The 14,273-nt window shown below is 41.4% G+C and overlaps 1 protein-coding gene across 4 annotated transcripts in view; it reads left to right on the top strand.

Annotated features, from left to right (window-relative positions):
- KIF21A (kinesin family member 21A) overlaps window positions 1-14,273 on the top strand; it is a 174,738-nt gene that overhangs the window by 127,938 nt on the left and 32,527 nt on the right. For all 4 annotated transcript variants that reach the window (XM_077835186.1, XM_077835178.1, XM_077835170.1 and 1 more), the window contains exons 23-25: window positions 6,920-6,980; window positions 7,202-7,256; window positions 9,298-9,515. In XM_077835186.1, the coding sequence (XP_077691312.1) occupies window positions 6,920-6,980; window positions 7,202-7,256; window positions 9,298-9,515 (334 nt within the window). The remainder of the gene's footprint in view (window positions 1-6,919; window positions 6,981-7,201; window positions 7,257-9,297; window positions 9,516-14,273) is intronic.

The raw sequence follows: 14,273 nt of genomic DNA, 5'->3' as shown, positions 1-14,273 counted from the left end.
GGAGACCCATACTAGACCTCAGAGCTCTCAGCAAGTTTGTCAAGGCTCAAAAATTCAAGATGATCATTATAGCATTGGAACAGGGAGACTAGTTTTCAGTCCTTGACCTCTACGGTGCCTATTTTTACATCTCAGTCCTACTGACTCACAGATGATTTCTCAGATTCACTCTGGGACACGACCACTACCAATACAGAGTGCTCCTCTTCAGGCTGTCGTCAGCTCCAAGAGTATTTTCCAAGGATCTCTCAGTGGTGGCCATTCATTTACACTCTCAAGGGATAAAGATTTGCCTCTACCTGGACAATTGTCTACCCAGAGCTCGATCTCTCCAGGAGGTTCACCATTCACCAACACTTCAATATATTTGTTTGCAGAACTGGGCCTACAGATCAACACTCGGAACTCAACGCTCACTCCCGTGCAATACCTGGAATTCCTGGGACCGACCTCGACACATTACAGGCCAAAGCCCTCTTACCTCAGCACAGGTCCCTATGCTTAGTCACACTTATAGACACCATTCAAAGCAGCCCACAACTCTTCGGACATATGGCAGCAGGCATAGCGGTGATAGCTCATGCCAGGCTTCACATAAGATGCCGCCCAATGCAGTTCAGCTTGGTTTGCAGACCGAACAATTATAGGTTGGACAAACCCCTATCACTACCCACCAGGATCAAAAACTCCTTAAACTGGTCGAAGGACCCAGCTAATGTTTGCAAAGGGATCCCCTTCTCACAAACATCACCATCATTGCTCCTCACCACCAACGCATCACTCATCGGGAGGGGTGCGCACCTAAATGGCCTCACGACACAAGGCAAATAGTCACCCATGGAGATATCTCTCCACATCAATCTCCTTGTGGAATGCCTACACCTGTTTCCTTCCATTGATCACAGGATCACACACAAAGATCCTGACAGACAACATAGCCTGTATGTACTACATCAATCGGCAGGGGGGAGCCAGATCACCCTCCCTATATGCAGAAGCGATGAGATTATGGAATTGGTGCATCTGACATAATGTTACACTGTCTGTGGTGTTTCTGCTGGGTACTCAAATCTCGATAGCGGACAGTCTCCATCACAAATTTCCACACAATCATGAGTGGAAGATACACCCATCCGTACTTCACGACCTATTTAGATGATAGGAGACACCATCTTCGCCACTCACCTGAACAAGAAGTGTCCACACTACTGCTCCAGAGCGGGGATGGGACAACACTCTTTAGGTGATGCTCTCCTCCTCCCCTGGGACAAGGGACCTTCTCTATGCGTCCCTCCATTTCCCCTACTGTTGAAGGTCCTGCTGAAAATAAAAAGGCCCAGCGCTTGGGTCATTCTTATTACTCCTACTTGGCCGAGACAGACCTGGTAGTCTTACCTGTCACAGCTTGCAACGTGTCCGCTGATCTGTCTCTGAGCCACTTCGCTCCTCCTCTCACAGAATAAAGGAAATACCCTACATCCCAACTTGGGGATGCTCTGCCTCAAGGCATGGCTTCTGTTTGGTTCCAACACCTAGAAAGCTCCTGTTCAAGAGAGGTACAAGAAATTCTGTTATACAATAGAAAGTCCTCGACACGGCACATTTACCTGCAGAAATAGTCCAGGTTTCAGATTTGATGCGTGTCCCAACAGATCTCCCCAGCATCCGCAACTCTTCCTCATATAGACTATGCTTTAACCCTAAAATGGTCCGGTCTGTATCGAAGCTCTCTGAGGGTCCACCTAGCGACTATTACAGTTTTTCACCAACCTGTAGAGGAGCACTCAGTGCTGTCACATCCAACTACTAAAAGGTTCCTCAAAGGCATATGTGATGGGGTATGCATACCCCGCACTGGGCAAGATAGGATTAACTCTGCATTATGGGCGGTGCAAGCCCCACCCTTCAGACCATGCTGGCATACACCAACTACTACCACAGTATAAAAAGGAGCAGCCCAGCTCATTCTAGGCTGGTCGCCAAGGAGAGAGGACACTTGGTGGAGGCTCCAGACCAGAAGCTGCTATAGCTGCAGACTGCAAGAGCTCGAGGACCCAGAGCTCAGATTGGTAACCTGCAACCCTCAACGAGCATCCAGGAGCTGGAGTTCCAGAGCGTTAACCCAGCCAGGGAACCCGGAGATCCTGACGGCATAGCGACTGCTACCTCAGTAACCACAGTAGGAAGTGGCCCAGGGAGGCAAGGGGAGTGGTATCTACCACCTGAGCAAAGTCAGCATGTTGCGGTAGGATTCCCTGCTGACTGGGTGATGACTAACCCCATTGCTGACAGGGCCCCGGGCTGGGACCCGGTGGAGAGGGAGGGCCTGGGTCTCCCATCATGGCCACCACCCGCCCCTAGGGAGTGGCCCACTTCCCTGACTCTGGCTGATAGGCCACGTGGCCTTGACCCTAAGGGCAGGTACATTGACTCTGGCCGCTAGGCCACACAGCCCTGACCCCAGGGCCATCATATTGACTCTGGCCTCTAGGCCATGTTGTTTTCAGCCCGAGGACCGTCTGGCAGACCGTAACCCCAGTGGGGTCACACTCCACCCCAAAGGAGGATGGGGTGTACATAACTCCCGACAGCATAGTAAACCTCTTCCCTCAACCTCGACTTCTGACTCCACATGAGACCTGAGCCTTGTACTGAAAGGACTGACTAGGCCCCACTTCAAATCCATGGCCACCTGTTCGCTAACATACCTGTCCATGAAAATGGCCTTCCTGGTAGCGATTACCTTGGCCAGGAGAAAAGGAGAGACAGCAGCTCTGATGGCGCATCCTTCTTACACGGTATTTTTTCCACACAAGGTTACACTCAGCCCACACCCAAAATTCATCCCTAAGGTAACCTCTCAGTTTCACATGAATCAGTTGATTCATCTTCCCATCTTCTGCCCCAACCCTAACTGAGACAACAAGCAGGGCTATATTGCTTACCCTAGATGTCAGGAGAGCCCTGGCCTTCTACCTAAGGACAGGACAAAGGCCTTCAGGAAGTCCCCTAGGTTTTTTCTCTCCATGGTGGAAAGATCCAAGGGCTCAGCAATATCAGCCCAAAGACTTTCCAAGTGGGTCTCGAATTGTGCTGTCATCTGTAACTGATGCAAGTCCTGGCCCTCCAGAAGGGGTACTGCTCGGGAGTCACCTACAGTGGAGCACCCGTAGGGACACTACTCGAAGTTACTCACCTTGTGCAGTAACAATGGTTATTCGAGAAGTGTTCCCCTATGGGTGCTCTACAACCCACCCATCTCCCCTCTACTTCACGGTTCTTGTCTTGACTCTGCACTAGAGAAGGAACTGAGGAGGGTTAGCCCGCGCATGCTGGCTGGCCTCAGGGTGCAGCACGAGGAGAGACAGCGCATGCGTGGGCCCAACAAACACTGCTACTGAAGTTCTCCAATCAGCAGTGCAGGGACACAAGCACACCTACAGTGGAGCACCTGTAGGGGGACACATCTTGAAGAACCATTGTTGCTGCAAAAGGCGAGTAATTTCTTCTTCTAGTATTGCATCCAATTGGGAAAAATATTATGGTCTAGAATGACAGGGTGGCTGACACTATTTTCTGATGCCTTAGGGCTCTTGCTTCCCTAAAAAGTCCTGCTTCCACTGATAGCAGTGGTAAAATTCCCATTGACCTCAAGAGGAGCAGGATGAAACCCAAAATAGAACTCCAGCTCCCTTCTTCAGAATAACATTTATCCATATTAGTCCTACGCATAAAGCAAAGTGGAATTGTATTAATGCATTAAACCTTTCTAAACTTAGAAACAACTTTCTTTTAAAAGACCAAAAAAAAGTCATAATTTAAAAAAAAAAAAGTGGTTTTGTCTCTTATGCTGAGAAAGTCATTCCTCTTCAGGTGTGTATACGCGCGCACACACATACACTGGTCACAGTGATAGATGTTATGTAATTAGGTCAACAAGGTCCATCCTGTGCTGTTTTACGCTGCGTGGCAACTAACGAGATAGCTGCACTGCTTGACTTGCCCAATTCATTTTATAAATAGAGAATAAACCATATCCTGAGCTACCAGTACAAAGTGAGAGTGGGTTGTGTGTCCACCACTCTCCTGATGTGTTATTACAGCTTTGTAAGTCACAATCTGCTTGTACTATATTTTATTGTTTATTATAGGACTTTCTTCCACCTCTCCTCTCCCCTCCCTTTCCCATTCAGACTGGCAATATAGCAACTATTCATGAAATGTTGCTAGAGTGACTAATTTCTGAATCACCACTAGAATTGTTTTTCCCGTTAATGAGATCTGGTCATTCATGAGTATGACTCACAGCCATGAATGAGCTGATCAGTCTTGAGAGGGGAGCAAAGCAAGTGTCATTTCCTCGGAATGAAATATTATGTCTCTCTGTACCCTTGTCAAACTAGTTACATTCTGACAGTTTGTCCTCACCTCCAAGACGCTCTGCTGTTCTTTGTCCATGTGCATCTCTGCTTTCATCTCCTGGTACTCTTCGCCCGCCCCCCTCCCCTGCCCATCTGGTGGGCTGCTCACCTTAATGTTCCCATTGTCTCCACTCTCTCAGAACTCCACATCTGATTTCACTATGCCACCTGTCATGGCCTCCCTCCTTTGTGCCTAGCAATCTCACTTCAAATCCTACCTCAAAACCCATTTCATTTGGTTAGTACTACATGCTAGTCTCCACTGAGGGGCTTCCCAAAGTCCTTCGTGGGCTTCGATTATAAAACAGACATAAAAAGGAGTTAATGTAACATGACAACTCAATTGAGTCCACAAACAAAACCTTCTACTGTTTCCCCCTCTACAGCGTTTTTGATTGTCTGGCTTTTATTTTGTTGTGTTAGCTATAAAAATTCGTTTGTAAGCGTCTTGTGGCAGGGATGCAGAGTTAAATTCAGCCCTAGTGTCCATAAGTCACTGAGAAATATGTTAATTTTATCCTCAGTGTTTGGAGGTCTTGCTAGAAAGAAAGGTATTCTTCTGTCTTGTCTTTCCTCTTTTTTGCAGACACATATTAATGAAATACTTACAGAAGGCTCAATGTGATCTCAAAATCTAAAGAGGAACAAAAGGAGAACATTTGAAGTAGTATTCCTGTCACTTGTTTGTCTTTGTAATATTGTTATATTTATCCAATAACTAAAGTTATATTGTTAAACTAGTACAAAAGTAGAAGATGCATCACCTGGGTTTAGGTTGACAAGGTCTTTGGGGATTGTGGAAGCATTTTTGGATGTGGATAGCCTGATGTGTACAAAAAGGCAGCATTTGCATTCACCCAATTTATTCACTACTGTATGTGGTTCAGATGAGTGCTATCTTTCCTACTTCTTTCAAAAGTATGAACTTGGATAAATATATAGACAAGCTTGGTTTAACATTGATACTAGAGCTGGTAGGGAATTTTTCGATGAAACTTTTTTTGTCAAAAAAATGCTGATTTGTTGAAACTGAAACTATGGGAAACATACAGGGTTAGATGAAAGTTTCATCAAGAAGTTTCTCAGGTCTAAGGATGGAATTTCTAGAGGGAGAAAGACTGAGACGCACCACAGAATCACTGAGTAGTTAGGGCACTCATTTGTGGTGTGTTATCTGGGACCTGATTGGGAGCAGACACTTGAACACAGATCTTCCAGCTGCATCCCAGGGGAGTGTCCTGACCACCAGCCTGTTGGCTAGTCTGGGGTTTAGAGATCTCTCATCCTCTCCTGTTGGAGCTATCCTACTGTACCTATTTCAGAGCAGGGACTCAAATCCAGGTCTCCTGTATCCCAAGGTATATCTAAGAAAACAAGTAAGGAAAATTATAGATTTTCTTTATTGTTGTATAATAAAGTGACTTTAGATTTCAGCAAAACAATATTGAATACATGGGATTATTTGAATGTGCTGAATAATTAAGGGACTTGACTTAAATATTACATCTACTGCATTTTTTAAAAAACAATGTTCCAAAGTAATACTGTACTCAGTTAAAATGCAAATAAGTGCTATTGCCTTTTCGCATAAGGTAACACATTATATAGTTCTGTTTTCCTTTGTCACATTTCTTAGTTTTTGTGTTTTTAAATTACATTGTTTTTAATATCAAAAGTACGTAAACACTGGACTGGTTAACTTAATTTACCATCTTGTATTGTTTGCATGCAAATTTGTTAATCTGATGATGATTTATTGTTACAGTGAATGACATGCATGCTGACGTTGTCTTATGTGAACAGATGTTTATATCTGTTTTGTTAGAGGAGTCAGTTCTACTGCACAGTCTCTTTTTGCACTTAGTTTAAATATAGAGTTTGTAGTTTTTTAGGAAGCTGTTCTGCTTAGAGGGTGGTATAATACTCTTCTAAAATGTAAATGTTTGTGTACTAATAAAGTGCTTGCTTTTGTCAACCCAATCATTGAAAATAGTCCCCAGCTCACTTGGCTAACAGAAATAGAGGAAAAAATTTTACCTCAGAATCAGAATGTCCCTTCCTGTATCTGAATAATTCCAAAAGAAGAGGGGGAGAGAGAGCTGTCATGTTTATTATGAATGCATTTCACACTACTCACTATTAATCTTTTCTTTCTGTCTTTTCTCCATTTTTCTAGAATTTCCCATATAAGTACATCATTCTGGTTTTTTACACTTCATTGGTAGTGCACTGCAAAAAATGTAGGGATGCTCTCTTGACACTATACTTTTTTCAAAGGCACCGACGGGAGTTAGTTGCCTAGCTCTCACTGAAATTCAATGGGAACTGCCAGTGAGCTCTCTTGAACTCTTTTGAAAATAACCACTTTGATATATATTTCCTCACTGGAAGATAGATGTAGATGAATTAAATGTTTCATTGTTTTCTAGGAAGCACTTTCAATCCACGTACCTGTGATGCATGAGCTTTCTAACATTATCTTTTTGAAAATTTTCTAGAAAATGTAGAAGATAGTACTGATGAAGATGCCCCACTGCACAGCCCTGGAGCAGAAGGAAGGTAAGAGACCTCTGTAAATTATATAACTTGCCTTGTTTCCAGAAAATTAAATGCAACTTCTTTTCTTTTACTAAGTCATTATTGATCCATTAGAAAATATTTTTCATACTGGTGTCTTCTCATTTTACCCACAAATTCAGCCCAAAAAAAATTGTCAAAGGAGTAAAGAAAAAATACTTTAGTTCTGCAGAAATGAATTAGTGTCACTGTTCTCCTTTTAGTTCCTTGTCTTCAGACCTCATGAAGCTTTGTGGTGAAGTCAAGCCCAAAAGCAAGGTAAGACACACTGTGGTAATAACTTGTAAAGCACTTTCTTTGAGAGTCACGTATGGTTCTTCTACAACCATTAATGAAATAAGTCTCACAACAACACTGTGACATAGTGAAGTGTTGTTCACTTCACTTTGAAGCAGATTAATTAGGAGTCAAGTTCCCCTCGGTAAAGTGACTGTAAGTGGTATTGTAGGATTTCATGTTTGTCTCAAAATTTCCAGATCAGATTTGTTCAGTTTTGGGGAAAAAATGTTTTCTTCTACTTCCAGCACCCCAATTCAGCACAGCACTTAACTATGGTGTCAAAGAGGCATAAGCACAATGTGAATTAAGCACATGTTTAATGTTAAGCATTTGCTTAAGTGCTCTGCTGAATCAGGGCCTTAGTCTGTGGTTGTAGAAGTGTTATTGAGGGTATAATTTGGCCTATAGGATCTTAATTACAAGTGGTGATGCATTAGGAAAAAAGGAACCAAGTCTGACTTTCAGATGCCAGGTAGAGTTTGAACAAATTTGGTCTGGAAATCATTGACCCAAAATAAGCGTGGAGCCACCATTTTTATAAAGTGACTTCTCAGATTAGAGCTGCATTTTTAAAATTAGACATTCCTTCCCTGAGATGAACTCAAATACCTCGGAACAAAAAAAAAGGTTTGAAATACGTATTTCAAAAAGTTCTCTGTATTTTAAGAATTTCTCCTTTTCTCATTTTAAAACATTCTGAAGTTTTTTTTTAGACAGTAGAAATAAAAACTGGTTTAGTAGTTTTAGTATTCTTGGTAATTAGAAACTTTAAGAAGACAACGGTATAGCAGTTATATTCCTCAAATGTTGTCAGTAAAGATGCACAACTACTGGGCCCTTTTTAAGTTCTAAGCTAGTTGGAAGTACAGCTCCATTCTTTGTGCTCCTTACTTTTCTGATCTTCAAGATGTTCACGTTGTATAGTGGCTGTCAGTAGCACAACAGCTGCAGCTTCTCTTTCCAAATGTTGCACACACCAACGCTTCTCTGTGTCAGAGATGCAAAGTGATCATTTAGCACAGAAAAAGTTGTTTTATATTGGAACATTTCCTATGCTTTTAGGCCATTCTTCAACAAATGTATTCCTCGGTGCTTTACTAAATATGGATGGGATTACCATGTGCTTACAATTAAACATGCTTTGTTGAACTGGGTGCTGTAATGAGGTGGCCTGCCTCTTTAAGGGCCGGAGGCATGGAGCTGGCCAGCCCCATACAGTTAGTCCTGCTGCCTCACTTGGGATGAGATGTGGGGTTTAATTAGTGGAACCAGTTGGGAACAGGGAAGGGGATTCCCCTATATAAAGCAGCAGGAAGCTGCAGAGTGGGGGTTGCTCAGGGAGAGACAACCAGAGTGAAGGTAGAGTAAGAGACTTCAGCAGAGATCTGCCAAGGCAGGAATGGCTAGTGGGAGCAAGTAGACTCCAGCAGCAAACCCTGACTTTTCAGAGAAAAGGCTCCAGGAAGGAAAGGCTTGGGAGATGCCCAGCAAGAAAACTGAGAGTATGTACTTGATGGGGATTTGAGAACTTTTATTTTTGATATTAATAGTCCAGCCTCAGAGTTTGTTGCTGAACTTGAGAAGAGTTTGTTTTGCTAATTTGATTGAGATCCATGAAAATTTGGGAAATGAAGGCAGTACCTCAGCACAGCAACCTCTGGCCACGGTTGCTCAGGGGATGCTCAGGATGTAGCAGTTACAGAGATTTATTTATTTCACACCATCTCCTTCCCTTTGTAACATGCACAGGTGACTGCACTTGTCATCATGTCAAATAACTATTTTATGCTGTTGAAACTTGACCAAGGCCCCCATACTGCTCTCATTGAAGCCAACTAAAAAGATTAAAAGCAAACTCCATGATTTAGTTTCCAAAGATAGTTGACAGTTAAGTATAACTGGTGTAACTGCTGAACAGTAAAAATTAAGAATGCGCTTAAAAATATATCACTGACACACTCTATCAATGCTCTTATGTTTAAAAAAGAGTTGATTGTTTATTTATTTATTTTAAATCCAGGCCCGCCGGAGGACCACTACTCAGATGGAATTGCTATATGCAGATAGCAGCGATTTAGCTTCTGAGAGTAGTGCAGCAGACACCATATTGCCTGGCCCTCTTACACCTGTTGCAGAAGTGCAAGAGAGTGGGATGCATACCGATACAAGTGATACTTCCGCTAGGGAAAGGGACCTCATTCCCCCACCATCTGGCTTACCTTCTAAAATAGGCAGCATGTAAGTTTGGCCAAGCTGTACTAACGACCTTTTGCTTTTGAAAAACGCATGTTGCCAATTTCTTGTAATCTCTGATTTTGAATTTTACAGAGGGGGACAATTGATTTTAGACTAACCAGGTAGCATTCAGAAATCTGTTCCCTCTGTCTCCACAGCCACCCCATGCAGCATACATATGCTGTTGTAATTAATATATTTTGAGACATTTTTAAGTAGCTTTCTTTAGCCAAGCTACTTTAGGTTTGTTTGTAAATAGTGGATGCAATCATTTGGTACCATGGATGCCTCTGTTTTGTTAGAGATGTGTGAAATGCAAATTCTAGAGGGAAAAATCTTTTCAGAAATGTCAACAAGACCTTAAAAAGAAACACATTGTAAATCCAAAGTAAAGCATATTAGAACAAAGCAATGTAAACTTAAATTTTATAGTTAATAATAAAGGTCAGAGTCCTAATGACTTGGGGCGGGGGGGACTTAAGATGTATTCTGCATTTCCGGTGTTTAAAATGGAGCAGTCTAAATTTACAGTAAATAATAAAAACCTTATCTATTTTAATAATAGTGTATGATCAAAAAACAACACTGTAAACATACATCTGAGTTCCATTGGTGCCTTTCCAACTATAGTACACTTTAGCTGAAGAATAGTTTTTAATCATTGATAATTACTTAATAATAACTTAATTTTATTTAACAATTTTAATTTTGGGGACATAAATCTTTTCTCACTTTTTATATACTGAAATTACTGTTGTTTTCAGCCATTCACAGGCAGGGAACTTTTTGCTTTTTAGATACTAACCCCACATTCTGTCACATGTAAGCTGAATGCACTTGCCACATTCAGTAATATGAAAAAATATAGCTGACAAGCCCCATTGCTATCTTTAGGTTATAGATGCTGAAGTAAGGCATTTTTCATCAGGTCCCATCTGTCCTGTTCCCTTCAAACTATTACTTTTTTCATGGAAGCCTTCACTGTTAAGTGTACACTTGCTTTTAGTTTTAAGTTTCATATTTTTCTAGCATGCGCTTGAGGTGGCAGAAATAAACAGTAAAACACTGCTGAGAGCGATTGTTAACATATGCTGATGGCTTCATTACTTTTACAAGTAGAATATGCTCAGAAGGAATGCTACTGGTGATGCAGAGGGGGGAATGATGATCAGAATAGGCTGAGAAACCTGCTTGTTTCAGCATTTAGTGTGTGAGATGAGACTGTTGGAGCTCCAAGATTTAATAACATCAAGGGTTATGACCTGGCATCCAACGTTCAGGTAATATCATCTTTTTGCTTCACTGCATCTTCTAAATTGTATCCATTATGAAAAATAATTAGCAATGAGGCAAAATAAAATTATCTAAATTCAAACTTTGGAAGCATTGAGCCTCTGTAATAAATTGTTCTGCTCAGGAGTGGACTTCACTTATTTCTGTATTTTATTGATCATACTTTAGCAGATGAGTTATAAAACTTTTATCTCAAACAGTTCTTAGTGACTTCCACATTGTAGGTATCTGCTTAATACTCTCCCTCCTTTAGAACTTATATTAATTTACTTTCCACGTTATTAAAATTTTTCCTTGTTACGCTTCCAGGTTATTGCTGATATTTGTTGTTGAAACCAGGTTCCCTCTTGTAATCCGTCTGTTCTTCTGACTGGACCCTGCAGTAAAGTTGCAGTGCCAGCTCTGTTGCATCAAAATAGTTCCTATCGCAGCGGGAGGTTATTGCTCCTTTGAGGGTGATGGAGCTGAAATAATAGTGGGGTAGGCAAGGGAAACGATCTATCAGAGAGAGCGCTATAATCGACAATAGTAGGAGAAAGCAAAAACATCTTGTAAATTATTTCTTTCTGTAGATGTTCACTTCCTGCAGTTTCCCTGAAAAAAAAGTCCCTTCTGAGAGCTCAAGCCAGCTCTCATTGAAGTGATGGACTTTTTCCATTTTTTAAGAGTAAAAATCCAGCCCTAATTCAATTATTATTGAATCCAGCCCTAATTATTAATACCACAGTGTCATAGATAAATATACAACTATTCTTTTAAAATTGGATTATTTAGATGCAATACCCCACATGTCTGCAGTACAGTGCTGTTTGTTTTGGTAAGGCCTTGTCTACTTGGAAAGTTATACCAATTTAACTTAAATCTGTTTTTAACTGGCTTAGTTAAACGGGTGCAAGCCCCTTTGTGAGCACTCTTTCAGTTCAGCTTGAGTGAGTTATTTCAGTTTATCTTAAACTAATTCCTAATAGGCTTAAACTGAACTGAAATAAGCCTGGTTTAAACCAAGATGAGAGGGTCCACACAGCCTTTTGCAGTGGTTTAGCTAAATCAGTTTAAAAATCACACTCTTAAGTTAAACTAGTGCAGCTTTCTTGTGTAAGCAGGACGTAAGTATATAGGAATGGATTCTGATCTTGGATATTAAACCCCAGCAGTGATGTCAAGCATAAAGCCCTCATTTCAGAACTGGCCCTCATGATGTAGTTGTCTGCTGTACATGAAAACTTTAAGGGTATGTCTACATTGTAGAATAGGTGTGTTCTTAATTCAGGTTAAAACATCAATGAAGGCACAGCAAACTCAGTTTTGCAGCTCAAGTTAAAGCCTATAGGGGAGCCTGTCGTTGAACTTGAGCTGCCAACACAAGTTAAAATGCTATTTTAACCAGAGCTAACTTGAGTTAAAAACACACCTTGTTTTGCAGTGTAGATATAAGAAACATAAGAATGGCCATACTGGGTCAGATCAGTGGTCCATCAAGCCTGATATGCTGTCTTCCAACAGTGGCCAATGCCAGATGCTTCAGGTGGAATGAACAGTCAAGGGCAATTATCAAGTGATCCATCCCCTGTTGTCCAGTCACAGCATCTGGCAGTCAGAGGCTTAGCCATCTTGGCTAATAGCCCTTGATGGACCTGTCCTTCCTGAACTTATCTAATTCCTGATCCTGAGTGCCATTTAGGACTAAATGCTTCTCCCTTTGTGGGTTCCAGGACTAGCTGTTCTAAGAAGCAATCATTAATGGTGTCTAGAAATTTTATCTCTACGTCCAGTCATGAGCTGACATGCACCCAGTCATTATAGGGATAGTTGAAATCCCTCATTATTATTGAGTTTTCTATTTTTGTAGCCTCTCTAATCTCCCTTAGCATTTCACAGTCACCATCATCATAAGGTGATCAGTAATATATTCCTACTGCTGTACTCTTGTTATTCAAGCATGGAATTTCTGTCCACAGAGACTCTGTGGTACAGTTTCATTCATTTAAGTTTTTTACTATATTTGACTCTGCTTTCATTCATATACATTGTCACTCTCCCACCAGCACGACCTACTCTATCATTCCTATATGTTTTGCACCCTGGTATTACCATGTCCCACTGATTATAATCGTTCCAACAAGTTTCTCTGATGCCTATTATATCATTATCCGCATTTAATACTAGGCACATCTTGATATTTAGGCTTCTTGCATTTATATACAAGCATTTATAAAATTTGTCAATATTTAGTTGTCTGCGTTCATGTGATGTAATTGAATGGAACTTTTTCATTTGACTGTTTCTCTTCAGCCTGTGCTCAACTTGTATCCTCTCCCCTTTTCTAAGACATAGAGAATCCCTTTTAGTAGATCCTCTCCTAAGGGACCTCTCCGTCTGAACAGTGTGCTCCTCTGCACCTGTCGGCTTTACATGCCAGCAATCTGATTCTGTTGTGGTTTAGGTGGAGTGTATCCTTCCTGTATAGGCTCTTCCTTTCCCCAAATGTTGCCCACTTCCTAATAAACCTAAAACTCTCCTCCGTCCAGCATCATCTCATCCACTCATTGAGACCTTGTGGTCTGCTTGTCTAACTGGCCCTACACATGGAACTAGAAGCATTTCAGAGAATGCTACCATGGTGGTTCTGGATTTTAGGCTCTTACCTTGCAGCCTAAATTTGATCTCCAGCATCTCTCTCCTATCTTACCCTACGTCAATGGTACCTGCGTGTGCCACGGGCTCCTCCCCAGCACGCCACATAAGTCTGACATATCCTCAAATTATACAAAATCTCATCTGACTTTAAAAAAAACTGAAAGCTTCAAGCCCTCATAATTGTATAGAAATCCTTCCAAATGCGAACCAAGGGTAAACCAATGCAATGTTACCTTCCTGAGTCTCCAAGCAGCCTGAATTAATGGCTCAGAGAAGTGTGGGACTCCACAGTTCCTATTTATCTCATTGGAGGGTCAGTTACAATGACGCTTTGATGTCAGCATTAATTGTTGCATTGGTGATCCCTTTTAGTGGATAGGAAGGGTTTGGGAGGGAGGTTTGGGGAGTGAGAGTTGGAAATTGCTGCAGTGAAGGAAATGCGGAGGAGAGGCACAAATACAAGGAACAGGGAAAGAAACAGAGAAGGAAGAGGGTGGGAAGAAACTAAAAACAGAAATAACTATGTTCCAAAGAGGGAGCATATTATTTCACTTCATGATACTGAATATGACAATGAAGAACTTACTAAATAATAAAAAGAACGAGGAGTACTTGTGGCACCTTAGAGACTAACAAATTTATTTGAGCATAAACTTTCGTGGGCTAAAACCAACTTCATCGATTGCATGCAGTGGAAAATACAGTAGGAAGATAGATAGATATAGATATAGATATACACACACAGAGAACATAAAAAAATGGGTGTTGCCATACCCACTATAATGAGAGTGATCAGGTAAGGTGAGCTATTATCAGCAGGAGAAAAAAAAA

This window comes from Eretmochelys imbricata, chromosome 1, assembly GCF_965152235.1.
Source record: "Eretmochelys imbricata isolate rEreImb1 chromosome 1, rEreImb1.hap1, whole genome shotgun sequence".
NCBI classification, from domain to species: domain Eukaryota; kingdom Metazoa; phylum Chordata; order Testudines; family Cheloniidae; genus Eretmochelys; species Eretmochelys imbricata.
This window is presented reverse-complemented; position numbering and strand designations above follow the sequence as displayed.